General features: G+C 43.1%; 1 protein-coding gene across 1 annotated transcript in view; it reads left to right on the top strand.

Moving 5' to 3' along the window:
- CPLANE1 (ciliogenesis and planar polarity effector complex subunit 1) overlaps nucleotides 1–27726 on the top strand; it is a 132938-nt gene that overhangs the window by 80901 nt on the left and 24311 nt on the right. The window contains exons 29-34 of the mRNA XM_061608417.1: nucleotides 2364–2457; nucleotides 11591–11749; nucleotides 14485–14518; nucleotides 14818–14949; nucleotides 15850–16015; nucleotides 24254–24315. Of these exons, the coding sequence (XP_061464401.1) occupies nucleotides 2364–2457; nucleotides 11591–11749; nucleotides 14485–14518; nucleotides 14818–14949; nucleotides 15850–16015; nucleotides 24254–24315 (647 nt within the window). The remainder of the gene's footprint in view (nucleotides 1–2363; nucleotides 2458–11590; nucleotides 11750–14484; nucleotides 14519–14817; nucleotides 14950–15849; nucleotides 16016–24253; nucleotides 24316–27726) is intronic.

Here is a 27726-nt window from a genome sequence, read left to right as displayed (position 1 = left end):
CTAAAATTTCTGGTTCTTCATCATATGGTTCCTCCGTGAATGAATCTGTCATTCTGGCATCTCTTTTATAGAGTTCTTCAGTGTATTGCTTCCATCTTCCTTTTATTTCATCTCGGTCGGTCAGTGTGTTCCCCTGTTGATTATTCAACATCCCTACTCTTGGTTTAAATTTCCCTTTCATTTCTCTAATCTTTTGGAACAGGGCTCTTGTTCTTCCCTTTTTGTTGTCCTCTTCTATTTCTATACAGTAACTATTGTAATAGTTCTCTTTGTCTCTACGTACTAGTCGCTGTATTGTTGCATTTAGGGTTCTGACTGTGTTTCTATTTCCTTTTGCTTTTGCTTTCCTTCTCTCTTTAAACATTTGAAGAGTTTCTTCAGTCATCCATTGGGGTCTTTCTCTCTTTTTAACTAGAGGTATTGTCTTTTTGCATTCTTCTCTGATAACGTCTCTGACTTCATTCCATAGTTCTTCTGGTTCTCTGTCAACTAAGTTTAAAGCCTCAAACCTGTTCCTTATTTGATCTTTATATTCTTCTGGGATGTTATTTAAATTGTATTTTGGCATTATAATTGCTTTGTTGGTCTTCTTTAGCTTTACTCTGATTTTTGATATGACCAGTTCATGATCTGTACTGCAGTCTGCTCCTGGTCTTGTTTTTGCAGAAAGTATGGAACTTCTCCATCTTCTGCTACCAATTATATAATCAATTTGATTCCTATATTGACCATTTGGTGATCTCCACATGTACAGTCGTCTTTTCAGTTGTTCAAAAAATGTGTTCGCAAGAAACAAATTATTGGCTTCACAGAATTCAGTAAGTCTTTCTCCTGCTTCGTTTCTGTCTCCTGGGCCCCATTTCCCCACAATTCCTAATTCTTCTCTGTTCTCTACTTTTGCATTCCAATCCCCCATGATTATCAGCACATCTTGTTTTGGTGAGTGATCAATTTCTTCCTGTACTTCTGCATAAGATCTCTCCAATTCCTCTTCTTCTGTGTTTGCCGTCGGAGCATAGACTTGGGTGGTGGTTATGTTGATAGGTTTCCCATTTAATCTCATTGATATCACTCGCTCAGACTTTGCATTGTAGCTCCTAATTGCTCTTGCTACATCACTTCTCACTATTAAAGCAACCCCATTTCTTCTTAATTTCTCATTTCCTGCATAAAATATTTTGTAGTTGCCTGATTGGAAATGTCCCATTCCCATCCATTTTAATTTGCTCACACCAAGTATAGTAATGTTAATGTGTTCCATTTCTTGCTTGACAATTTCTAACTATCCCTGGTTCCTTCTTCTCACATTCCATGTTCCTATTGTGTGCATCGTACAACTCTGGACTCTCCTTTCGCATCTGTGCGCATCAGCCTTTGGGCTTCCTTTCGGCTTTGACCCAGCTGCGTCATTAGTCACAGCACTACTCGTACTTGTCCTTTGTTCTTCCCCAGTTGCTCCGTGAGTGCCTTCTGACCTGGGAGTCTCATCTTCCAGCACTATCTCGTGTTGCATTTTGGATACTCTGTTCATAGGGTCTTCGTGGTAAGAGATATTCAGAGGTGGTTTACCATTGCCTTCCTCTGAGTTTGGATGCATCTTAGCTTTGACCATTCCACCTTGGGTGCCCCTGCTAGGCGTCTAACCTCTTGGTCTAGACTCCTGACAGCATTGCTCTCAGCTTCTTCAGCACACTGAAACCCCCTCACCACGTTAAGGTGTGCATCCGAAGAGGAGAATTGAAGTTAATAGACATGACTAATGTAGATTTATTAATTTCAGTCTTCTCTGAGTGGACTTAATTGAATACAACCCATTGAATTCAGTCAGGGTTTACTCCCAGGCAAGTAGCATTAGGATTCTAGCCTAAGTCAGTTTACTCCCACTGTAGGAAAACTGTGATGAAATGGCACACATTAGGGAAATTACCTTTACTTTTAATGTTTCAAATACACAGAGGCTTATGCTTGACCTTAAGTAAACATTTATCACTTTTCATACATGACCTTATGCAGGGAGTTTTGTGCTCTGGTGACATGGTTACCAAATAATAACAAAAAACAGCTATCAGTTAATTTTGTGTTGAAATATATACCTTTGTGTGTTACTGTAACTGCTTCTAGTGGTATGTATATGCTTGGTGAGTTTGACTTCCAAAAAATGCACAGATTTTGCTGTGTTAAGTGCACTTGAGTTTTTCATTTAAAAACATTTGATTTATTCATGAAAACAGAATTGTTTGCTGGGGAAGTGCTCTAAAGGGTAATCACTTTATTCATTACATATTTGTTGCTGTTGGAAATTCCTGTGTTAAAGACTTCAGAAATATCAATGCGTGTGGCTTCTTTTTTCTTCGTTTTTCCAGGTTGTGGAAGCAGTAGAAGATTTAGGTATGGTAGCTCATCCAGGAGAGGATGACATTTCATTCTTCGCCCCAGCTGTTAAGGTCTCCAAAGAAGGTGGGTCTTGTTGGCTCCCTGGTTGAGCTATGAAAATTTAGGAATAATTGTCACTAGCAGGAGAGAAAAGGATACAGGCTTAGAGTGAGAATGGGTGAGAGTGTATGAGAGAAGACATCCCTGGTGAGGATGAGATGAAGGAGAGGTTTTATTGTTGTTTTTTTTAAATGAATGAAGGGATGTAGGGAGCATTAGGAAAGCATGGGATAATTGAAGTGTATTAAAACATTGCAAAAACAACAGATTTTGTGACACCTTCAAGACTTAGCCATTTTTTAAGCCTCATTAAATGCATAAAGTGGACTGCGGTCCACAAAAACGTATGCCATAATAAACCTATTAGTTGTATTATACAGCCACTAGAATGGCTGTACACTATAGCCAGCATGGATTTTTCACGTTCTGCAGTGTTTAATTGAAAATAACCCCCATGCCATTCTGCTGCTTTCCATAAGTTCATTTCAAAACAAAACCTTACAAAATTTATAGTCCTGAACTCAGAAACTCTTGTTGAACCACCCTCTGAGTTTTCATGGTGATACACAAAACACTAAGAGAGAATTGATAGTTCAAAGTGTAAAACAAGATGAAAAAAATTCAGACCCCTGCTGGACTTTTTTCTGTCAGTGGTCTCATAATTTGTTGGAATTAATTAAAAATCAGTCATGTTCACAGAGTACCTGTAATCCTTACCCCATACTCTCACCTTCATCTTCTGCAGTTTAAAAGTTAAAATGCATGGCTCATTTTAAATTAATTGTTAACATTGGACCCTATGATAGCAAAGGCATGCTCAGTAAGAACCAACTGTCAGTATTCTAAAAGCCAGACTCACAGCTGTTTGGCTTGGCTAATCAGGGGGCCACACCCATGCCAGATATTTATTCCACTTTAAACAGTCATGGCTTCTCCCAAATAATTCTGGGAAGTGTAGTTTGTGAAAGGTGCTGAGAGTTGTTAGGAGACTCCTATTCACCTGGCAGAACTCCCATAGCCAGAATGGTTTAACAGTCACCCCCTCTTCTGGGGATTGTAGCTCTGTGAAAGGAATAGGGCATCTCCTAGCAACTCTCAGCACGCTTCACAAACTACACTTCCCAGGATTCTTTGGGGAACACCATAACTGTTTAAAGTGGAATAAAGGTCTGGTGTGGATGTGGCCAGTGACAGCTTTGGTTTAAATTTGGGTGGGAGACTACTTGTGCCTGCTATAGAACAAAAAAAGGTGGGGGAAACCCTGAAAAACAATGATACTGTTCACAATGTTTACTTTTATAAAGGAAAGGGGCTTTCCCTCTGTCCAGTACCTACCCACCCAATGTCCTCCCCTCCCTCTCCCATCCACCTTCCTCCCTACTCCTACCTTTCCTCCGCTTCCTCCTGCCCCTCCGCCAGGTCAGTTTCACCTATCCTAAGCATGATTGTACAGGAGTAAATCCTACTGAACTCAAAAAGTATGCAAATGATCAAATCAGCCCTCCCCTCATCTTCCTTCCTATCCCTTCAATTTTGCCCCTTCCTTCATCCCTCCTGCCCCCTACCCTTCCAGTCCCCCAGTTCTTCCAAGCTACACAGGAAGTGGATTGGACTGTGAAAGACCAACCCAAATTCTGTTTGCATTTTGACCAATTTGTACGGCAGTCCAATATCTCAGAGAGGAGGTCAGGTCTCCTGCTCCCCTGGTGCATTCACTATAGCTGCCCAATTTCCCTGCTTTTTAAAGTTTGATAGAAATATCTGTTGGCTATAGGTACTTTCTTAAACTGCAAGTTTTTTTGCCTGTTAGTGAATTTCTCTGCTTTTTAATCTGGGAGGTAAGAAATGGGATCCTGTGCAAGTTTGCTGAGAGGGACTGATTATTTGCATGTTTATTGAGTTCAGCGGGATTTACTCTTGTGCAGTCATGCTTAGGATAGGTAAAACTGACCGTGGGGGGGAGGAGGAGAGGGAGGGCTGGAGTGGTCAGGGGAGGAGGAAGAAGGAAGAGGGGAGGGGAGAAAGAAAGGAGGAGGAAGGGAGAAGAAGGAGGAGAAAGGCAGGTCTGATCATTTGCATGCTTATTGAGTTCAATCGGATCTTACTCCCATGCAATCATGGGGGGGAGGGGAGGAAGGGAGCAGAGGGGGAGGGGAAGGAGAGGATTGGAAGGGGAGGGGCGAAGGAAGGGAGAGGAATGGGGCAAAAGGGAGGTGATGGGAGGGAGGAGAAGGGCAGGGCAGGTTTAATCATTTGCATGTGTATTGAGTTCAGTGGGATTTATTCCCGTGCAATCATGCTTAAGATAAGTAAAACTGACCATGGGAGGGAAGGAGGAGGAAGGGGAAAGAGGGGATTGAAAGGGGAGGGGGAGGGGGAGGGAGTGACAAGGGGGGAGCGGCAAGAGGGAGGAGGGGAGGGCAGGTTTGATCATTTACATGCTTTTTGAGTTCAGTGGGATTTACTCCTGTGCAGTCATGCTTCGGATAGGTGAAGCTGACCTGAGGAAGAGGGCAGGAAGGGGAGGAGGAGGGAGGAAGGGGGAGGGGAATGGGTGGGCGGGCACTGGGCAGAGGGAAAGCCCCTTTCCAAAAGGAAAACGTTGTGAACAGTATCATTGTTTTTCAGGGTTCCCCTCCCCTTTTTTATTCTACAGCAGGCACATGTAGCCTCCCACCCAAATTTAAACCAAAGCTGTCACTGTCCACATCCACACCAGATCTTTATTCCACTTTAGACAGTCATGGCTTCCCCCAAAGAATCCTGGGAAGTGTAATTAGTGAAGGGTGCTGAGAGTTGCTAGCGGATGCCCTGTTCCCCTCACAGAGCTTCAATCAAAGCGGCTGACTGTTAAACCACTCTCACCACTGGAGCTCTGTCGGGAATAGGAGTCTCCTCTCAGCATCCTTCACGATCTACCCTTCTAGGATTCTTCGGGGGAAGCCATGACTGTCTCATGTGAAATAAAGGTCTGCCGTGGGTGTGGCACCCTGATTAGCCATGCCAAGCAGCTGTGAGTCTGGCTTTTGACAGTTGGTTCTTACTGAGCATGCCTGGACTTATCATTGAGTTCAGTGCTAAATTTCTTAAATTAATTGAAAATTAGCCAGGCATTTTTTTTACTTTTAAATTGCAGAAGATGGAGGTCAGAGTATGGGGTAAGGTCAGCAATAGAATTACAGTTACTCTGTGAACATGGCTGATTTCTAATTAATTTTAATAAATTATGAGAACATTGATAGAAAAAAGTCCAAAAGGGGTCTGTTTTTTCTCTCTCTTTTTACACTTTGAACTCTTGATTCTTTCTGACTGTTTTGTGTATCGCCATGAAAATTTAGAGGGTTGTTAAGCAAGCATTTCTGAGTTCAGGACTATACGTTTTGTAAAGTTTTGTTTTGAAATGAGCTTATGGAAAGCATCAGTATGGCACGGGGGCTATTTTCAATTTAACATTGCAGGATGTGAAAAATCCATGCTGGCTATAGTATACAGCCACTCTCGTGGCTGTATAACTACCATAAGTCACACTTTATAGTAGATCCATTGAAATTAATGGACTTAAGTCCATTGAGTTCAATGGATCTACTCTGAGTATAGTTAACACTGGATATCACTGTTGGCTAGCAGTGATGTTAAAGCAAAAAGGAAAGAGTCCCCTGTGCAGCATGAAGTATTAATTGGAAATAATTTACCAATTGAAGGATGGCTTTTTCTCCAGTGGGCACCAGGACACCCCCAAGTGGGTATTGTCTTCCTTGCTAATGCTTGAGGCAGGAAAGAGTTAACACTCCAGACAGACCGTTACTGCTGCCCCTCCCACAGAGTGCTAGTTCGTTTTCCTGCCTTTCTTGAGCAGTACTGATTTTCGCCTTGCTCTTCAGTCTGGCCAACTTATATCCTTATCTATTTGTCGGTTTAAATTATTTATTAGTAGTTAATGTTCAATTTACTTGTCTCTGAATCTGTATGGGTGTTTGTATGTAGTTTGCTAACGAATTGCAGCGAGTGCCTGAATGGCAGTTACGTGTTTGTTAGTCCGTTCAGCATACCTCGCCAGTATGCCTTTGAGTTCCTGAAATTAATTAGCCTAATGATTCCCCTCAGTTAATGAATTTCCTCTGTGATTTTCTTCCCAATTAATGCATTTATTTGATGATTTTCCCCTCACTTAATGAATTCAATGGTTTCTTCCCCCTCACACACTTTATAAATTTGTGGCAATTGATTCTGTGTTGCAATCAGCGGTTCGCTGTGCTTAATTAAAATAAAACAAATACAAGGGGACCACAAAGGACACTAGATAAGCTTCTCCTGCTGAAGGTGAAATGCCTAAGGAGCGAAGTAAGGTCTCCTCAGAGCTCTCTAAACAAGCGGCAGGAGCACTTGGTGCAGTAGCACCTACAGCCTGCTCGCACAAACCAACAGTTAAAAAGACAAGCCATTGCAGTGCGCACGGAGGCAGCTGCCATTTTACTCAAACAGCCTCACAGGCAGTACGTGGCCCACTCACTCTGGCGGTCACGCCGCTGTTTCCCCTGTAAGTGATGAGATATCAGGGCGGAAAAATGTGAAAGCAGTTAAAGATACAGCATACCCTGTAGGCAGTCGGGCAAAAATGTGAAAACAGTTAAAAGTGCAGAAAACCCTGTAAGCAATGCGGTGGCAGAGCAATCAGGGCACAAACGTGACTAAAACAAAACATACAGTGAACCCTGCAGCAGAGCAATCAAGAAGGGCTGCTGCTGAGGAAACCAGAGATTATAATGATGATGCTCCCTTGCCAACGTCGTTACAGGGCAGAAGGGCACTGTATGTAGGAGAGCAAACCCAGCCGTGGAGTGCAGTAAAGGATGAAATGCTCTCAGAGGAAGAGAGGGTTCCAGTCCCTTCAGTCCTTTTTTGTTCAGATTCTGAGGAAGATGATGAGGAATTCATAGGTTTTAATATTCAGCACCCTGAAGTTCAACAGAGCAGTGGGCCCGTTGAGTAATAATGCTGCCTCTGGGCAAAGTCATCAACAGCAGCAGATAATTTTTCTTAAGGCAAATAAGCATAAGCAGCATCATATGAACTCCACACAGTCGCTTAAGATGGGCTGTGCTGCCACCTCTTGTTCAAATCAGGATCTTCAGCCGGTGGAATCTTTTCAGTTAGGAGCTGCAGAATTAAATTATATTAGAAGAGCTCTCATGGGTGATATTTCAGCAGAACTAGCTGCTTTTCGCCAGTCTTTTCAAGTGGTTCTTGTACAGTTGCAACAGCGCAGTCGTGCAACAGGAGACAGTCACTTGCAACACAGTATGCGGCAGTGCAGTGCTCAGATGAGTCAGGAGCTGCAAAGGGAAAGTGCAAATGGCTCACCAGATCCACATGATATGGTCAGGGGTAGAGCACAGGGGTTCATAGCTTACAGTTTATGCATGATGATTCAGTGGTTGATCTGGAAGAGGAAACAGATGAATGGAGTGATGGTTAACAACCAGAGGAGCATCACTCCAATAGGTTGTTTCATAGCGCTTATTACATGCCTCTGCTATGCAAGGCTATGGCAGCTTTAGATTTGAATGATGCAGTTACAGAGCAGGCACCTTCTACCTCAAAGGGAGCATCTGTTCTTCCAGAAACAAAGTCCAGTGATAAGGTGATTATGGTACCATCACTGCTCAGAAAAATAGTGAAATTTGAATGGGACTCACCAGTTCAGTCTACCAAATCACTGACGTATGCTAAGAAACTATACTTACTGGAGCCAGAGTTTATGGAGCAGCTGAGAACTCCAGCTATTGATTCCCCGATTTCTGCTTTAGTTTCTAGAAATTTCCTTTCAAGAGATGGGGATGCTCAATTGAAGGATCTTACAGAACAAAAGTTAGATATGACACTTAAAAAGGTCCATGAAGCGACAGTATTGTCTGTATGTGCATCTATTGCAGCATCTCTATTTTCAAGGATTGCATTATTGTGGTTAGACGAAGTTTTGGAAAATCCAGATCAGGAGCCAGAAAGACTTAGGAAAACAATTTTGAAGGTGTCAAGAACAGAGGCTTTTATTGCAGATGCGACAATGGATGCGACTCAGTTCGCAGCCAGGGCTGCTAAAGTGGTAGCTAGGCGCATTTTGTGGCTTAGTCATTGGGAGACAGATTTTTCTTCCCATATGGTGTTGGCTATAGAACCATATGCAGGCAAGAAGTTGTTTGGTGAGGATGTGCTGAGCGAAGTATTAGTTGAAACGAAAGAAAAGAAGAAGGCAATGCCAGTAGCAAGTAAAAGACGAGATTACCGATGCCTTTTTCGCTGCTTTCAACCATACCAGTCCTTTTGTCCATCTGGATTTGGAGGATGGGGGTGAGATTTCTGTGTGAACAGACAAGCTTGGGGTCATCCACGATTCTAGTTGCACAACCAACAGCAATCAGCAGCGAGAAATGCAGGCTCAGCTACCCACAGAGGTGGAAGGCGACAAAGACAGTTCTGACTTACTGCTGAAACCAATGGGAGGCCACCTACTGAGATTTGCACAACTTTGGCAGACAACAACATCAGACCGCTGGGTAAAAAATGCCGCACAGTACAGGTATCAGATAGAGTTTCAGGCTATGCCTCCAAACAGATTTATTCTGTCACCTATTTCAGCGAATCCAAGGAAGTGCAGGCTACTACAAGAGGCAATAGAACACCCGTTGCAGATAGCAGCCATAGAACCGGTTCAGCTGAACCAGAAATTTTGTGGCTTTTTTTCTGTCCTCTTTGTCATGCCGAAACAATTGGAGGGCAGTGCTCGATCTAAAATTCCTCAACAGATTTGTAAGATACAGGAAATTCTGCATGGAAACATTGGTGTCCATAAAAGAAGCACTTCAGCCTCGAGACTTCTTAGCTTCTCTGCCACCATTGCGTCTGCCGAGTGCTGTCTGGCGATGCTTTTTTGGGTGGTCTGGGGTCTTTTGGGCTCTGGCCCGACGGCAGACTGAACCATCAGTTGCTCACTGTGACATGTTTGCAAGGCACTTCACAAATAAAATTGAACTCCTCGTTAATTACAGTTGTGCCAGATGTCCCTGTTGCTCCTTCTGGTCATTTTTCTATGGATACTTTTCAGCTTGTAAAGCCTGTGGACAGGATTCTGGGAGAAATGAGGGCCACTACCTGCTCGCTTGATCCTTGCCCATCCTGGCTAATTAAATCCGCCAGATTGGGAGTGGCTGGTTGGTTGACATATCAAATTAACACCTCCCTAAGGGAAGGCTCTATGCCAACAATGTTGAAGGAGGTTGTGATTAGACCTTTGTTAAAAAAAGCCTTCACTAGATCCTGCGGATCTTAATAACTTCTGGCCAGTCTCTAATCTCCCCTTTCTTGGCAAGGTGATTGAGAGGGGTGGTGGTGGCTCAACTCCAAGCTTTCCTGGATGAATTGGATTATCTAGACTCTTTTCAATCAGGCTTCAGGCCTAGTCATGGGACAGAGACTGCCCTGGTTACCCTGCTTGATGACCTACGCCAGGCATCAGACAAGGGGAGTGCATCCCTATTGGTGCTGCTGGACCTCTCAGTGGCCTTTGATACCATTGATCATGGTATCCTTCTGAGCCATCTTGCTGGGATGGGTCTAGGAGGCACTGTTTTACAGTGGCTCCATTCCTACGTGACGGACAGGACCCAGAAAGTGGTTCTCAGAGACTACTGCTCGACCCCCTGGCCGTTGGCCTATGGGGTACCGCAGGGTTCCATTCTGTCTCACATGCTCTTTAACATTTATATGAAACCTCTGGGAGAGGTCATCCAGAGATTTGGAGTGCAATGTCATCAATATGCTGATGACACTCAACTCTATCTCTCCCTTCCATCTGATGGCAGGGTGGGAGTGCTTGTCCTAAAGCAGTGCCTGGAGACTGTGAAGGGCTGGATGTGGGCTAACAAACTGAAACTTAATCCAGATAAGATGGAAGTGTTGCTGGAGAAGGGGAGAACTGCCCCAGGGATAGGGTTGCAACCTGTTCTGGATGGGGTTGCACTCCCCTTGAAAGAGCAGGTCCGCAGTCTGGGAGTTCTTCTGGATTCTGCCCTGCTGCTTGAATATCAGGTGGCTGCGGTAGCATGGTCTACCAGCTGCATCCGTTCCTGGAAGCAGCTGACTTGGCCGCAGTGACACATGCATTGGTGACATCAAGGGTTGATTACTGTAACTCACTCTACGTGGGGCTCCCTTTGAAAACGAATCAGAAACTACAGTTGGTCCAAAATGCAGCAGCCAGAATGTTAACTGGAGCATGGCGCAGGGAGCATATCATCCCTGTGCTTTATCAACTCCACTGGCTCCCAATTTGTTTCCAAGCACAATTCACAGTGCTGGTTTTGATCTTTAAAGCCCTAAATGGCCTTGGACCAGTGTACTTAGGGACAGCTTACATCCATATACTCCTACCCTGGATTTAAGATCATCTGCCTCTGGTCTCTTCTGCGTGCCTGGAATGAAAGAAGTTGGCACGCGGGAGAGAGCCTTTTCAATTGTGGCTCCCAGACTTTAGAATTCCCTGCCCCAAGAAGCTTGATTTGCTCCCTTCCTGATGGTTTTCTGGAAACTTGTAAAAACTATTTTGTTTCAGAGAGCCTTTGGTTGGGACTGATGGGTCAGCCTGACACTGTTTTAAGTTTTTTTATCTTTTAAGTTCTTTTATTCTCACTCCCTCATATGTGTATACACATATATACATGTATGTATGTGTGTATGTGTATGCATAATACATTTTATGTATTTTAATTGTATTTTATGCATTTTAATTTACTGTAATGTTTGTTTTTTTATTGTGTATTTTATTATATATGTGTGCAATTTTATTGTAGCTGCCCTGAGTGCCCTATTGTAGGGTAGAAGGGCAGGATAGAAATATTTTAAATAAATAAAATAAATAAATATCCACCTTATTCTTTACGGACCTGTTGTTGTTGCTACAAGAGACTACCCCTCTGGAAATGTTGTAAGAAAATAAATAAACAAAAATATTAATATTAAATATTATTAACTATTTTTATTTACTTTCATTTTTATTTACTTTCTTTGTATTTTTTTTTTGGAAGAAGAAGTATTGTAAAAATTGTTTTGTTTCTTCTAAAATTAATGTATACTTGGTTCAATTATCCTTTTGTTGTAACAGAGCGTTATTCAACCCGTGTGATTGTGGAGAATTTTACAGAGGAGGAAAAGAGTTTAGGAAATGAATCTTTTCAGACTAATTACATTGCCTTGCAAACACCCTCTATTTCTCCTTCAGCATCAGCTTCTAATCTTCCCGGGGTCAAAAAGTCATCTTCTGGTACCATTCCCTACTTGTTCTTTTGTTTTACTTTGGTGATTGTATAATCATGCTGTTTATTGGTTCTGGTTGGCTCCTGCATTGAGCAGGTGGTTGAACTCAATGACCTTATAGGCCCTTCTAATTCTACTATTCTATTATTCTAGTTAGCATTATTCGCATAGTCCCTATTTTTTCATTGTGACGTGTAATAGTTCTGGTTCCATAGGATTTCTAGGTTTACAATTTCATTTAGCCATATTTGAGGAAAGTCAAAAGTGGCATGGACCAGCGTGGGATTGTGGATAGAGTTGAACTTGTAGCAGAAACACTGGGTTTAAATCCCCATATAGCCAACTTGAGTTCATTGAAGGAAGTGTAAGATATAAATGTACCAATTCTGCAACTAATTGATCCTAATTAATCTAATGGTATGCAACTTCATAATTCTAATCAGATCCTGTGGGCACCCACAGAATTCTTGTAGTTTCTGCCCCTAGAATCTCTGTAGAGATTCCAGTTGCTGTCTGCTTAGTGTTGGCAATTTAATTTGTTAATTGTGATTGAGGTACTGGCTTCCCCTCGCAGCATTCTCAGCTTGGAGTGGTATTCAATGCTAGTACTCAGAGTAAACCCATTAAAGTTAATAGACATGACTAACTTGAGTTCATTAATTTCAGTGAGTCTATTCTATGGTCCCAGACTATGGTCTGAAGGCACACAAGGCCACCACCACAAGGCAGGTCTGGGTCTGGTTAGTGCCTGGATGGAAGACCACCTGGGAACCACATGTTTACCACCTTGGGTTCCTTGATGAAAGAAAGGCAGGGTATAAATGTAATAAAATATAGTCTGAGTAGGACTTAGTTGAATACGGCACAGTCATTAACCAAAATGGAGACAATAGTCAAGAAATCAGAAGAAGGCTAGGACTGGGGAGGGCAGCTGTGAGAGAACTAAAAAAGGTCCTGAAATGCAAAGATGTATCACTGAACACCAAAGTCAGGATCATTCAGACCATGGTATTCCCGATCTCTATGTATGGATGTGAAAGCTGGACAGTGAAAAAGGCAGATAAGAGAAAAATCAACTCATTTGAAATGTGGTGCTGGAGGAGAGCTTTGCGCATACCATGGACTGCAAAAAAGACAAATAATTGGGTGTTAGAACAAATTAAACCAGAACTGTCACTAGAAGCTAAAATGATGAAACTGAGGTTATCATACTTTGGACATATCATGAGAAGACATGACTCACTAGAAAAGACAATGATGCTGGGAAAACCAGAAGTGAGTAGAAAAAGAGGAAGGTCAAACAAGAGATGGATTGATTCCATAAAGGAAGCCACAGACCTGAACTTACAAGATCTGAACAGGGTGGTCATGACAGATGCTCTTGGAGGTCGCTGATTCATAGGGTTGCCATAAGTCATAATTGACTTGAAGGCACATAACAACAACAACAAAGCTTACTTTACAAGCCTGGCCCTCTAGGCCACTGTTCTTCAGCCTTTGTCCCCAGATGTTGCTGGACTACACAACTCTCAACATCTCTGACCATCGAGTAAACTGGCAGTGGATGATGGGGGTTTTGTCCAACAACATCTGGGGACCCAAGGCTGAAGAACACTGCTCTGGGCTGACTCTTGGGTTTCCACAGTAACCTGGAATGGCAAGTTGTTTCTTCCTATTCTCCTACCTGTGTTCTACAGTCTACATGCTCTGACCTTTTCAAAATAAAATGAAAGGGCCAGAATACTTATCACACTTTCCCTTCCATAATTCCTTCACTCAAGGTGCTCTGTCTCATCTCTGCTCCTCAAATTGCCTGACAAAGGCTTGGTGTGGGAATGTTGCATATAAGATACCAAACTCTTGTACAGGTGTATTGAGACTTGTACAGGTGTATTGATACAGGTGTATTGAGACTTGCAGTAGCATGTGAATAGAGTATCACCAAAGCCTGTCGGATTGCTCTGTTCATTGTCAAATGACAGGCATCTTCTGACTTCTTATGTTATGTGGGCTACCGTTTGACATAAAACAGTAGTAATCCTTAAACCATTTATTTTAGAGTAGTGTCCTGTAAGTCAGGGGTTCCCAAACTGTGGCCCACGAGCTTCACTCAGGTGGTGGATGGCATGTTTGTATTAAATATTTTGACGTAATACAATTTCATTTTGATTTTAATTGTATCTTTTTTGCTTATTTTATTTCTTATATTGTATTTCAATTTGAATTCTATGGAATGCAAATTGTAATACAATAAAATACAATATAAGAAATAAAATAAGCAATAAAGATACAGTTAAACATCATGCAGCACCTAGCACAGTATGTTACAATTGCTAATTGCTGTGAGAGGCAGAAAAATCATTAAGTGGCCCATCAAGACCATCAACAATTTTGAAGTAGTCTGTGAGGAAAGACATTTTGGGAGCCACCGCTGTAAGAAATATTTCCTTTTAGTGATGCAAAGTTCTGTCACAGTTTTAACACAAGCTGACAGTTGTCCTAAGTAATGTAGTACTGTCTAATATGGAGGCATTAATTACCAGTGACAGCTTTGATCTTGGACATTGCGCACACTGACTCAAGCTCATGGGAGTTGGTGTCCAACAACATCTAAAGAGCCACACGTTGTTCCCTGTTCTCAGCATAATGTATTCCTACAGTCTCCCATGTTGGTCATAGTCTTATGTTATACATTTCTTTCCTACAATCTGTGCTGTTGATAAATTTTATTTCTTTTTGTAGATATTAATTTTAGAATAGAAGACTTGGATGAGAGGTATGTATGAGAAATATTTCATTAACATAATGAGGAACTTGGAAATTAAAATTGTGTAGAAATTAGGTGGATTAGTTTGAGGAACTGGACATTGCAATTGGGAAAATGGCATGAGGGAGGAAGGGTTAAAAACCAATGGCCCCGGACCAAAGCTCTGATCCAAACTGGAAGTCCCCACAGAATTTTTTTTTAAGTAAAGATATGAAAATGTAATCACATCTTTAATGTACTAACAAATTAGTCTGCTCTAGAAGTGATATGTTTTTCCTGTTTGTAGTAATATAATTGCTTTTTTATAGTTTTTCAGAAGATCCTCTGCAGATCACTGGCTTGAGTGGGGTTTCTGACATCATTGCTGATCTTATATTAGAGGCTGGCATTTCTGCTTCAGAACTGGGCCTCACAAAAACACAAGCTAAAAAAATCTCGAGGTAAATCTTGCATTACCTGGGCCAGTGTGGTGTAGTGGTTAGAGTGTCAGACTAGGACCTGGAAGACCAAGGTTCAAATCCCCACACATTGGCTGACGTTGGATCAATCACAATCTGTCAGCCTAACCTACCTACTAGGGTAGAACCATGTGTGCTACCCTTGAACTTATTGGAGGACAGGATATAAATATAGGAAGTAAATAATGTTATATTTGCACCTTAATTGAGATTTGTGATAGCAGTCAACAGCGTTACATACCAATGATGAAAGAAGCTTTGTTCTGTATTGGTATATGCACATCACTCATACTTGCCCTGATTAATAGAGAGAGAAGTCCAAATCCAACTCTAGTTGTGGGCTACTAGGCATGCCTAAAAATAACTCCTGGTCATGGATGGGGATGCTCCCCCCTCCCCCATATGTGTTGAACAACAAGTAAGGCCAGGCTAAGCATCTCAATGTGGATGGTTCTACATCCATATCAGCTACGTGCAAAGAGGCTGCTTTCACATGTGGAATTGCATCGGTGAGCCAGAGCAATTATAGCTAACCATATGTATGCATACATATACATTGAAGGGGTAGCCATATCCCAGACTAGTTTTTTTTAATACTGTGGCTATTATTGTTGTACTTCCTATATAACATGATCATTACTAACTTTATACTGATGCTATACACTTAGAAATGGCTTCGTTTTCAACATACATTATGTTTTTGGAACCTTTGTAGTGCTTTGAGAGTGACAAAATATCCCTGTTATTTTTACATGCTTTTACATGTTATTTTATTATTTAAAATAAGTTTATGCAGCCTTTTATGATCAAACCAAATGGACCGTAATAACCTTTGTTGTAAAAAGTAATGTCTGATTTTGGGTCTTTTATGCCTTATTTCAGCCTCTCAAGTGTAGCGAGTGGACATATGCATAAAACAGAGAAGGATAAAAAAGAATTACATACTTGGATGAAAAGAAAGCGAAAGGAAAGACTAGCTGAATATCTGCAAACGCTGGCTGAACAAAGGGCAAAAGAACATGATCCATTTCATTTGAGGGGGGAAATGGTAGGACATTGAATTGTTAGAACCACATTATATTAATACAGTGTAGAAATGTATTTTTAAAACATTCATTTCTGTACTGTAAGTTGTAGTTCTGAAATACAGGTGCCCTAATCAGCTTCTCCCTTACAATCTACATTCTTCTGTTCAATCCATTATAGCTTTAAAATGGAAAGATCCATTCAGGACTGGTTCAGATACAACAAAGAATCACAGCATATTAGGCTATGGGATCAAATGTGAGAAGAGATGGGAATGGAGGGAGGGTGTGATCACAGATCCTGATGCTTTAACCCAGGGATGGCCTACCTTTAGGTGGTCAAGGGCCACATACCAGTGTGGGTGGGGACACCCTTTCTCTCTTTGTTCTTCTCTTCTTCCATTCATCCATCACCCATTCATTCTTTGATTGGGGTGAACAAAGCATCCATTGAATATGGGCTGGCTAGCTCCTATCATCCAAGACAGACAGAGCAAATGCAACCATTTTTGTGGTCTGTGCTGGCCAGTCCCATTCCATGGCCAAGCTAGGGACAGAGGGATCTGCAGAATTTATAATTATAAAGAGGAAGAATTAACACACAAAATTGGAACTCAGAAGAATGTTCACTGTAAGTATTCACTGTTCATCTTTTCTCTTTCACACTGTTTCTCTCTTCCCCTTTTATTAGTTCATCATTCATTCATCACCCTCACCTTCCACACACACACTCACTCTCCTCTTCAGCCAGTCTATATCGCTCTGTGAGCACCGGCCTCCACTCATCCCTAGATAAACTGCCTGCCTGCCTCTCTCTGGGACCCCCAGTGCCTGCTCACTAGCCTGCCCCCACCTCCCTTCCTCTGGCACCCTCAGCCTCTTCTGTTTCTCATCACAGTTGCGGGGGTTTCTCTGTCACCACAAGCCAGCTCTCTCTGTGCCCCACAATGTATCTTTGTGCTGCCACAATGAGAAACAGAAGAGCAGGAAGGGAGGCAGCCAGGCAGACATGCAGCCCAACCTGTACTGTTGTAAGCACTACACTCTGTGGTTGGGTGATGCCTTCCTGCTGGCTCTTTTGTTTCTGATTGCAGCATTGGGAGGCTGCAACTGGGCAGCTGCTTGCCCACCTGTACTTTAACCCATGGTTAATCATTATATCCTTTGAGAGGAAGGGTAGAATATAAATGTAAATGAGGAGGATTGGTATTGGTATTGTCATCATCTGTACCAGCCCTGGGAGGATTATGCTTCAGAGAGGCATTCTCAGAAGATGCACCTGAGTTATGGAAACTTCATTTCCCTTGGTACCTGTCCAAACCTAGAGTATGGGTATTTTTCAAATCAATTAAAATTTGTGCTGTTATTCAATAGCCACACATACAGATGTCATTTTAATTAGTAGACTGTATTGTAGTGGGTTCATGGTTGGATGGCAGAGAGGTAGGCAGCCAAAAAAGGAAAGGAGGAGGTGGTGGTTATAGTTCATAAAGAGAGTTGTAAGAAAACATCCAACATGTCCCTTCTGTCGTTATGTGAGCCTAGTTAATGAGGAGCAAGGAGAGCTACATTTCATATATTGATTCAAAATAATCGGCCAAATCAGGGCTGAGTCTTAGCAGCAGACAATCTAAAAATAATGGGCAAAGTTGTACGACTGCAAATACTCCAAGCTCTGTTAATTTGAGAGAATAGGAGTGGGAAGCAGCAGCATATATTTTTATAGTTGATAAATAGATAAGTATGCCAGAGCGCTTAGCAGGGGTTATAGAGAAAAGAATTTTGTCTTACCAAATCACAATGCATTAGTTTAAGAGCAGTTAACCAAAAATCTCATGGGCTGCATCTACAATTTGTTTGGTTTGAAAGTATAGTTATGGATCATGTTTGTTGGCTTAAAACATTGAGAAGCAACTAGTTGCAGTGACTTGTCCAGTGACTACACCACACCCCTTTTCTCCTGTGCATATAAGGTGATCTCATGTGAGACTTGCACCCCACTATGTGGTTGAAGGCAGAATAACAAGCTGTTTGCTTTTTGCAAACTCATCTAGCCCCTCCTTACATACAGAGGTCAGTTCCTTTATTCTGCTTTCACCAGTGTGGTGTCTCAGCACTCTCTGCTCCTTCCTGGGATTCAGGCCTGTATCTTTGTGTGTTCTGCAACTCCTTTGGGTTACTTGTAGAGAGTCCTTGCTTTTGTTCTTCCTTTTTTCTTGTCTAAAAAAAAAGGCCACTTTTTCCCTGGACTGCCCTGCAGCCTTCCCCCTTGTACTCAGTTAGGCCTCTGTTCTCCTCTGCTTAAGTGGCCTCAACCCACTTTGCATCTTCACCCTCCCCACAGCCGGCTTAACTCAGCATTGCCCGGTGTGCCTTCCCATCCTTCAGTTGCCCATTTCAATTCATCGTTTCCCACCTCCACATTGCCCTTCTGACTCCTCAACATTTATTTTTCTTCAGCTTCAACTCTCCTGTTCTTCGCTACCCTTGTTTACCTCCTCATTCCTAAAAGAAAAAGAAGCTTTATTCCCTGTGACAAGGAAAGCTCCCTGGAAGCCCCCATAAGAACCACTTGGCCAGTTAAGCACACTCTCTAAGGCCATGGAGAAAGCCAAGGAAAAGACCACTGATCCCACCAGAAAATGGAAGCCTCTGCAGGAGGCACTGCCATCCCCAACCTTGGAGACTCAAAGGTTAATACAGTCAGAGGCTGCAGCCAACCCCCCCCCCCAAGAACAGGAAGTGACTTGACATCAAATGAAACAGCGGGCAGGGAGCCTATGACTAGGTCCCTGGCAGTACCCAATCTGGCACCTTTTACTACCCAAGGTCTGCATGCAAGAGCACAGGCAAGCACTGGGGCCATGTTATATACCTTAGCTGAGCATGGGAACCTTAGTAGCAGTACCAAGCAGACTACACTCAGCCCAGACAGGTTGACTAATGAGGCAGACAGATGTCCTTTGGCTGCTCTGAGTTCAATTTTCTCTGCCCAGTCATCACCAAAGAAATCTCAGCGTTTTCAGGACCCCAGCAGAACTCAGCCCTCATGTTCCTTCCATGCCTCCCACACCTCCTATCTGCATGGTCCTCTTATTGGTCACAATTACCTTCTTCAGAACCAGTTCTACTCAGGGGCTACCACCTCAGTACAACTACAGTTATCAGACCATGTGCTCCAGCAGTTGAGAGACACTATTCTGGCTGACCTCCCTAAGGACCTGACTGAGAGGTCTCAAGCTTTCCATCATCCTCGCACACATCTGCACATTCCCACTGTGGCTCAGACTGTCCCAGCTTCGCAGCAGAAAGCATGGTCTGAAGTCACATTAGGCCAGCTCCCTGCTGAAGCTAAGCAGGGTCAGGTCTGGTCAGTGCCTGGATGGGAGACCGCCTGGGAACCATATGTAAGCCGCCTTGGGTTTCTATCATGAAAAGAAAGGCGGGGTATAAATGTAATAAATAAATAATAAACCTGCACATCTGGGCCATCTAATTCAGCCCAATCATCTACATCAGCTAATTATATGGGTCACATCTCCCCAGACCTGCATAATGTTCACAGGGGGTGTGCAAAGGATTTGAGAGCCCCTCCAGCAGCAAAGGAATCTCCAGTGGACACAGAATACCCAGACTCTGAATTAATTGCTTTAGACGAGGAGGAGTGGAACAGTGCCTCACAGTCAGAGGAGAGGTCTTTGACTCACCTCTTTATAGGTACACATTTTCTGACTCTGTTGTGTAAAACTGTGGCGTCATTAGACCTAGCGTCTAAAGATGAGCCCCCTCTACTTCAAGGGTGGCTGCTGTCTGTCCAGACCCTCAACCCAGATCCAGAATCATAAAGCTCCCCTCCCCACTACCTAAGCTTATTCAGTCGGAATTCTCTAGCCCCTGCAGTGCAGGAAGTCGGTGGCCATAGCAAATAAACATGTCCCGGACCAAGGCCTAATGGATCAATTGAAAATTTGTCTCATAGATTCACCCATAGCTGGACTAGGGAACCCTTCCCTGAACCCCAAGGACTTGGATGCACAGCTCAAGGATCTTTTCAACCACAGAATGGACCTGGGGCTATGCTGCGCTCATGATACAAGTGCACTTTCACTGAGGGCTGCAGATCCTCTTCAGTGTTCATTAGGGTGATTCTACTATGGCTGGAGGATTTGTCAGGCAATCCTCCACAAGACCCTACTAATTTTTTCCAATCCATCCTTCAGATCTCCAGAGCAGTCACCTTCATGGCGGATGCAAGCATGGATGCATTACAATTCTCTGCCTGTGCTCTTACAGCGGGAGTCTTCGTTAGAAGATCTCTGGTTGAAATCGTGGGATGCAGATGCCACCACCCGCAACAACTTGGCCTCAGAACCCTATATAGGTAGCAAGCACTCGGAACTCAGCATTGGAAAAGGTACTGGTTGAATCTAAGCACAAAAAGAAGGTACTTCCTCCAAAGAGAAAAGAAGATGGGCAGACCTTTCAAAAGCTGTTTCATTCCTATTCATTTCGCCAGCCCTTTCCAGGCTCCAGAGCTGCGGGTGGAGGGAGAGACTTTCCGTCCTCCCGCCCCTTCTGGAGTAGCAGGCTGCAACCTAACACCAGATGCCGTTAGCAATTTTCCAACACATTTCACTCCACCACCCAATCATGAGAAGGCAAACACTACCCTATACCCTCCTTCTGGTTGGGCTGTCTGCAGCTCTTTGCAGACAAATGGTGGGAAATTTCAACAGACTGTTGGGTATTACAGACCCTAACTCCGAGCCTCCATATGGAGTTTGCGTTGAATCCTCCTCACAAGTTTCTACCATCCCCTCTTTCCTCCAACCATCTCAAGAGGTCCAGAATGCAGGAAGCAATTCAACATCTACTGTTATTGAAACAGTTCCTACGGAGGTGAGGTTTTCAGGAGAGTACTTAATTTTCTTCATGATGCCCAAGAAAGCTGGTTCGTTCTGGGCAGCCCTAGATTTTAAGCACCTGAACCAATTCATCCAGTATCATCAGTTCAGGATGGAGACACTCCAGTCCATCAACGAGGTCTTGGAGAAAGGGGACTTCCTGTCATCAGTAGACCTCAGGGAAACTTACTTGCATGTTCCCATCTTCCACCCACAGACTATTCCTGTGGTTCGCAGTGGATGGCCAACATTTTCAGTACAGGGCAATGCCGTTCAGGCTGTCGTCAGCCTCCAGGTTGTTCACAAAAATCATGGTCACCCTGGTGGCTCACCTCAGACTCCAGGGGATCCATGTCTATCCCTGCTTCAATGATCTGCTGATTCAGTCTCCATCCCTCACGAAGTTTGAGAGGATATACACATTACCTTAGTGTGCCTCAAGGATCATGTATTCCTAATCAACCAGAGTCTCTTGTCTCTTCTTGTTGAATTCAGCACCTAGGAACAATGTCGGACACAGATCAGGGAATTACCATCTTGTCCCCAGATCGAATTCTCAAAATCCAAATGGCAGTGCGTTCACTTCTTGTTCCTTTAGCAGATCTTATGTTGCTAGCAACAGTCTTAAGACTCATGGTTTTGACCTTCCAAATAATTCCATGGGCATGACACCATTCCCACTCCCTGCAGTGGGCACTGCTGCCCTTCCAACACAACGTTGCTGCATGATGTCATGTACAGGTGTCCATTCCACCTACACTCCGCAGTTCCCTGCTGTGGTGGCTATAGGAAGGCAACTTACACAGAGGCATACCCCTACAGATCCTCCTTGAACACTGGTGACTATGGATGCCAACCTATCTGGATAGGGGGCCATTTGTGACAGGAGCCCAAGGGGTATGGTCTCAGGAGGAGACGCTTCTCCCCATCAACCTCCTGAAACTATGAGCGATTGATCTGGCATTTCAGTCCTTTGCCCACTCAAAATGCCTGCAAGCAGTTCTGGTGAGGACTGACAGTGTGATTGCCAAAAAGCCCAAGTGAACCATCAAAGGGGCATGTGATTGAGACGTCTACAGGTGGGGGTCTCTAAGCTTCTCAACTGGGCCAGAATGCATCAAGTTTCATTTACAGTGGAACATCTGAAAAGGGAGCACAACATTCAGGTAGATTGGCTCAGTCATACATAGGTTTACAAACAGAATGGAAACGCCACCCTGGTGTTAAATACCGTCATACACTGCTTTGGAAGGGCCCACGTAGACCTGTTCACCTCACAGCAGAATGCCCAGGTCAAGAGGTTTTTCTCCAGGTACATGGACCTGTCAGAAGCAGTGGACCCTCTCATGTTGTCTTGGCCCAGGGGTCTCTTGTATGCCTTCCCACCAATCCCCCTGTTATCCAAGGTACTTTGGAAGATCAGGAACGAGAGGGCAATAGTCCTTCTAGTAGCTCTGTTTTGGCCTCAGAGGCCCTGGTTGCTGGAAATCTTGAACCTGCAAGTAGATCACCCATGGAGATTGCCTCATAGAAGGCACCGTCTCTCTCAGGGCCACCTTCTTCATCCAGATCCAGTGTTGCTAGACCTTCACATGTGGCTATTGAGAGGAAGAGACTGATACCATGATGGCTTTTCATTGGTTGTCCATACTTCGACTATATGGAAGCACATGGAAAATGTTTTCTTCATGGTGTGCCAAGAAAAAGTTAGCACCATTGAAGGTGGAGATCAAGGAGGTCTTGTCATTTCTTCAGGACGGCATTTCCTTGGGACTCAGACATAACACCCTTCGATGTCAAGCATCAGCCCTATTCTGCATCCTCTCTAAATGTCCGGACAAGCCATTGGGGATGCACCCTTTTCTTAAGTGCTTTCTGAGGGGAGCCACACTGTCCTTACCCCGTACTACTCCTCACAAATTCCTTAATTCCATAAGGTCTTAACAGCATTACAACAGCCCCCATTTGAACCTCTAAACTCAGTTTTGCTCTGCCTCCTTTTGTTTAACATGTTGTTCCTGGTGGCTATCACCTCTGCCAGGAGGGTATCTGAGTTCAATGCACTAACTATTGACAAACCCTTTTGCATTTTTCACAAGAACAGAATGGTACTCCAGGTGGTTCCAGCTTTCTGACCTAAAATCTTGTTTTCATTCCACTACCAGCAGGAGTTTATCCTACTATCATTCTGCCCTTCTCCAGTTCATGAAGAAGGCATGGCATTCCCATCATGTGAGCCCTCAAGGTATATGTCGCTAGGACCAAGTACATCCGTCACACGGACACCGTTTGTTTCAATCCACTCATCTTTCTGAGGAAGAAGGTGTCTACTACCACTTTTGTCAAGATGTTTCAGGGCATATATAGACTTGGGTTACCGCTCTCTGAATCTGACATCTTTGTCGAAAATTCTAGCACACTCCACCAGATCTCTGGCCACCTCAGCAGCCTTTTAGCTTCATGCATACCTGCTGGATAATCAGGCATTATAAGATCAACACCTATGCCTCAGCTGAGGCAGCCTTTGGAAGATGGGAACTACAGCATGTCCTGCCAGACCGATAAGTACTTTATTCCTAAAATGTAAATGTACTGCCCTCAAGTTGATTCCAACTTATGGCGACCCTATGAATAGGGTTTTCATGAGGCTGAGAGGCAGTAGCTGGCCCAAGGTCACCCAGTGAGCTTCATGGCTATGTGGGGATTCAAACCCTGGTCTCCCAGGTCGTAGTGCAACACCTTAACCACTACAAGTTTAATTACGATCCGTACATGGGTCAGCTGTGATATGTCCCACCTAAGATCATCTTACATGCACGGGAGAAGCAATCTTTGGTCTTGCTGTGAAATGGTCTTCCACATGCATGTAAAGATGATCTCAGGGCCTCTATTCCAACATGGTATAGGGAACTTGCTGCCCTGGCCTCCTGCTGGAAGGGCAGGATATCAATCAGTCAATCAATAATAAACTTCCTCTTTGTTGTGTTCGTCTAACTTTCTCATCACTGCATGCTCAGTATTTCAGAGTTCAGTATTTGTCTTTTGTGTTTTTGCTGCTACTTTGTTCTTGTCTTGCCATAAAGAAACTAAGATCTCTACATAAGGAGGGTCTAGATGACTTTGCAAATATCAAATAGCATGTTATTCTGCCTTCAGCCACAACCTGAAGCTCAAGTCCCACCTGAGATCATCTTTACATGCACATAGAAGACCATTTCACGGTAAGGCCAAATGTATCTTTTGGGGCACAATTTCAAAACCCTATAACCTAAAAAAGTACCTGTGATAAGTATAAGAACAGTGATGAAGATTGGAAAGAGAAGATAATTTTACTGTCTGTTTTAATTTCTTGTATAGCCACTTGGAACTACAGCACAAAATATTAAATTACAGCAGAAAAAGAAATGTGAAAAAGATAAGTAAGTTATTAATGCCATTCCAGTCTTTTAATTTCTGTTGTTCTGATACATGTGACTTCCAACATTTTAACAGAGCAATCAAACCACCTTTGAACTAGGGTGTAGGGCAGGGTTGGATTGGACAGAGGTGTCCCTCTGTCGGCTCTGCTGGCCTCTGTAGGCCTCCTACCAGCCACCATCTGTGGAGTGACACCAGTTGGTGTCAATCTGCTGGCATAGAACTCCTCTTCTGCCTGCGTATCAAATGTGTGGATGGGCAGACGTGCCATAGCAGGATCCTTGCTGGCTGCTGGATCCTGAGGTGGCCCCATTGCCGTCACATGACAGCATTGGGCCCAATCACTGAATGAGCAGTGCTGAAGCAGTGGCCCTACCAGTCTTTTGTAAAGCCCTGCTGGGCTTCTGGATGGGAGAAGGAATTAGGATTGCTTACTAACTATCTTGGTTCTGGAGTGTTAGATGAATGTTCTGTCATATGAATAATACAATGATCTCCAGCCCTGGTGATTTGCTGAAACATAGGCAGAAAATGCCCACTCTAAAAAGGAGAAAATTCAAAAAAGTTCAGACTTAGTAGTATAATGTCACTGATGCTTGTTAATCCTAATGAGCATGCCAAGACGATGTTCCTGGCTGACAGTGATTACTATGGGAACCAGAGAACACTAGAGACCTATTTATCTTTTCAAAGTGAACAAGTGTAGGCTTAATGTGGGCTAGGGCAGAGGTTTCCAAATTGTGGTCTATGGACCACCAGTGGTCCGCAAGCTTCATTCAGATGGTCCGCAGCATGTGTATATTAAATATTCATATTGATTTTTAATTTATTTATTTATTTATTAAATTTATATACCGCCCCATAGCCGAAGCTCTCTGGGCAGTTCACAACAGATAAACATCAAACATACAATTAAAACCACAATTAAAACCAGAAATCCGGGGTTAAAAATAGATTAATTAACCAGAGGTTAAAAACATAATTAAACACATATTAAATGCATGTAAATACAAAGTATAGAAATACTAAGGTGTTAAAAAATTAAAATGTTAAAATATTAAAATGTTAAAATGCCTGGGAGAAGAGGAAGGTTTTAACCTGGCGCCGAAAGGATAATAATGTTGGTGCCAGGCGTACCTCATCAGGAAGAGTATTCCATAGTTCGGGGGCCACTACTGAGAAGGCCCTTTTTCTTGTTGTTACCTTCCAGGCTTCTCTCTGAGTAGGCACCCGGAGGAGGGCCTTTGATGTTGAACGTAGTGGACGGGTGGGTTCATATCGGGAGAGGCGTTCCGTCAGGTATTGTGGCCCCATGCAGTACAAGGCTTTATAGGTTAAAACCAGCACCTTGAATCGGGCCCGGAAACATATGGGCAGCCAGTGCAAGCGGGCCAGAATCGGTGTTCTATGTTCGGACCGCCTGGTCCCAGTTATCAATCTGGCCGCCGCATTTTGCACGAGCTGCAGTTTCCGAGCCATTTTCAAGGGCAGCCCCACGTAGAGTGCATTACAGTAATCTAATTTAGAGTTTTATTTCTTATATTGTATTTTATTGTATCACAATCTGAATTTTATGGAATGCAAATTGTAATACAATAAAATACAATATAAGAAATAAAAGAAGCAACACAAATACAATTAAAAATTACACAGCACGTTATAATTGATTGATTATTTATTATGGTCAAAGACCAGTCCATACAGAATGTACAAGTTTGAAATTAAACAAAAATAAAATAATGTAACTCATGTACATAACAAAACCAAGCAAACCACAATAGATTTCCTTGTAAAGCATGAAAATATTAAAGATTAATATTACAAAAATACTGTTTAATCATTACTCTCTGACAATTAATAGCAGCTGCAAGGAAGCTAGCCACTTTCATTGTGACCTGGGGGATCTGGTCAGACAACAAGTACTCTAGATAAAATAAGCCGGATCTGCCAGGAGTTTTTGTTAGTAGAGTGGAGTAAAAAAAAATAGCTCTAAAATCATGATAAAAAGAGCAATAGAATAATGCATGGGCAGTTGTCTCCATCTCTCCTGAACCACAAGGGCACAGACACTCATTAGGGTACTCTCTTAAATCTGCCTTCCAGGGAAGCAGAAGTTAAAACATTGAACTTGACTAGTGTAAAAGTTTTCCTATATTTAGGGATAGTCAGTTTTATTAAATAATTAGTAGGTGCAAATGCCGCCATATTATCCATAAAGTCTGGGTAAAGTGTGGCCAACCTTAAATGTTCTTGGAGTTCAATGTCCCAAATACGCTTTTTTATAACTGCTTTGGCTTTAGTGTATCCTGAAGGCAATATAGCATCAGGAGAAAAACATAGCTTTTGTAATTCAGTGTTAGCATTCTCCTCCATTTTGATTGGAAGATGTCAATGAGCGTCAATGGGACTAAACCCATTGGACAAAATGACATCTTTAGCCAATAATTCAACTTGAGAATCCACGCACAAGCCTTTATAGAAATTTACCCTGCTTCTAAATGAAGGATTACATTAGGTACACAGCTCGGGACTCCCAGGATAGCTCTCAGGAATTTGGTCTGGAGTACTTCAAACGGAGTAAATTTGCTATAAACACGTAACTGTGAGCCATATAACATCTGGACTATGATCTCAGCTACAAACACTTGAATAGCTGAGGGTAGATGTTGACCCCCACTGGTAAAACAAGAGATTATAGAACATTATAATTGCTACAACAGGTAGAAAAATCAAGTGTTCTGCCATGACCGTCAGCAGTTTTCAAGAGACCCATGGGGGGGGGGAGTTTGGGAACCATTAGGCTAGAGCAGCCTTTCCCAGCCAGTGTGCCTCCAGATGTTGTTGGACCACAATTCCCATCTTTCCTGACCATTGGCAAAGCTGGCTGAGGCTGATGGGAGTTGTGGTCCAACAACATCTGGAGGCACACTGGCTGGGAAAGGCTGGGCTAGAGGCATGCATGCAAGCCCCACCCCCAGCATCCAAGCTCAGTTTGGATCTACTACAGCTTTTCTGTGTTGAGCATGAAGGTCTGATGGGGGATTCTAAACACATTCAGGTGAATGTTCTTAAAAACATCCTCGCAATTGGGAATCCTGATAATGCGTGAGGAAACTTCTAAGCACTTTCAACATAAAATGATTAGAATTTTCCATGAGACTTTTGAGCTCAACATGTGAAGGTCAGAAATGGAACCAACAATGGAGATGGAGAAGAAGCTTGCACGCATGCCCTCCCCACTTTCAACCAACATGTGTTCACCTGAATGCATGAATAGGGTGCATGGGAAAAACCAACCAAAAGATAAATCAGGTAGGAGGCTTTGGAAAGAAATTAGGGCAGCAAGTTGCTGAATTCTTCTGAATGTTCATTAGCCTTCTAAGCCCCTGTGCAAGGAAGAGGGGGTGGCAAAA

This window comes from Rhineura floridana, chromosome 1 (genome assembly GCF_030035675.1).
Source record: "Rhineura floridana isolate rRhiFlo1 chromosome 1, rRhiFlo1.hap2, whole genome shotgun sequence".
Classification (NCBI taxonomy): domain Eukaryota; kingdom Metazoa; phylum Chordata; class Lepidosauria; order Squamata; family Rhineuridae; genus Rhineura; species Rhineura floridana.
The sequence above is the reverse complement of the archived record's forward strand: the minus strand, read 5'-3'. Positions and strand labels throughout refer to the sequence as shown.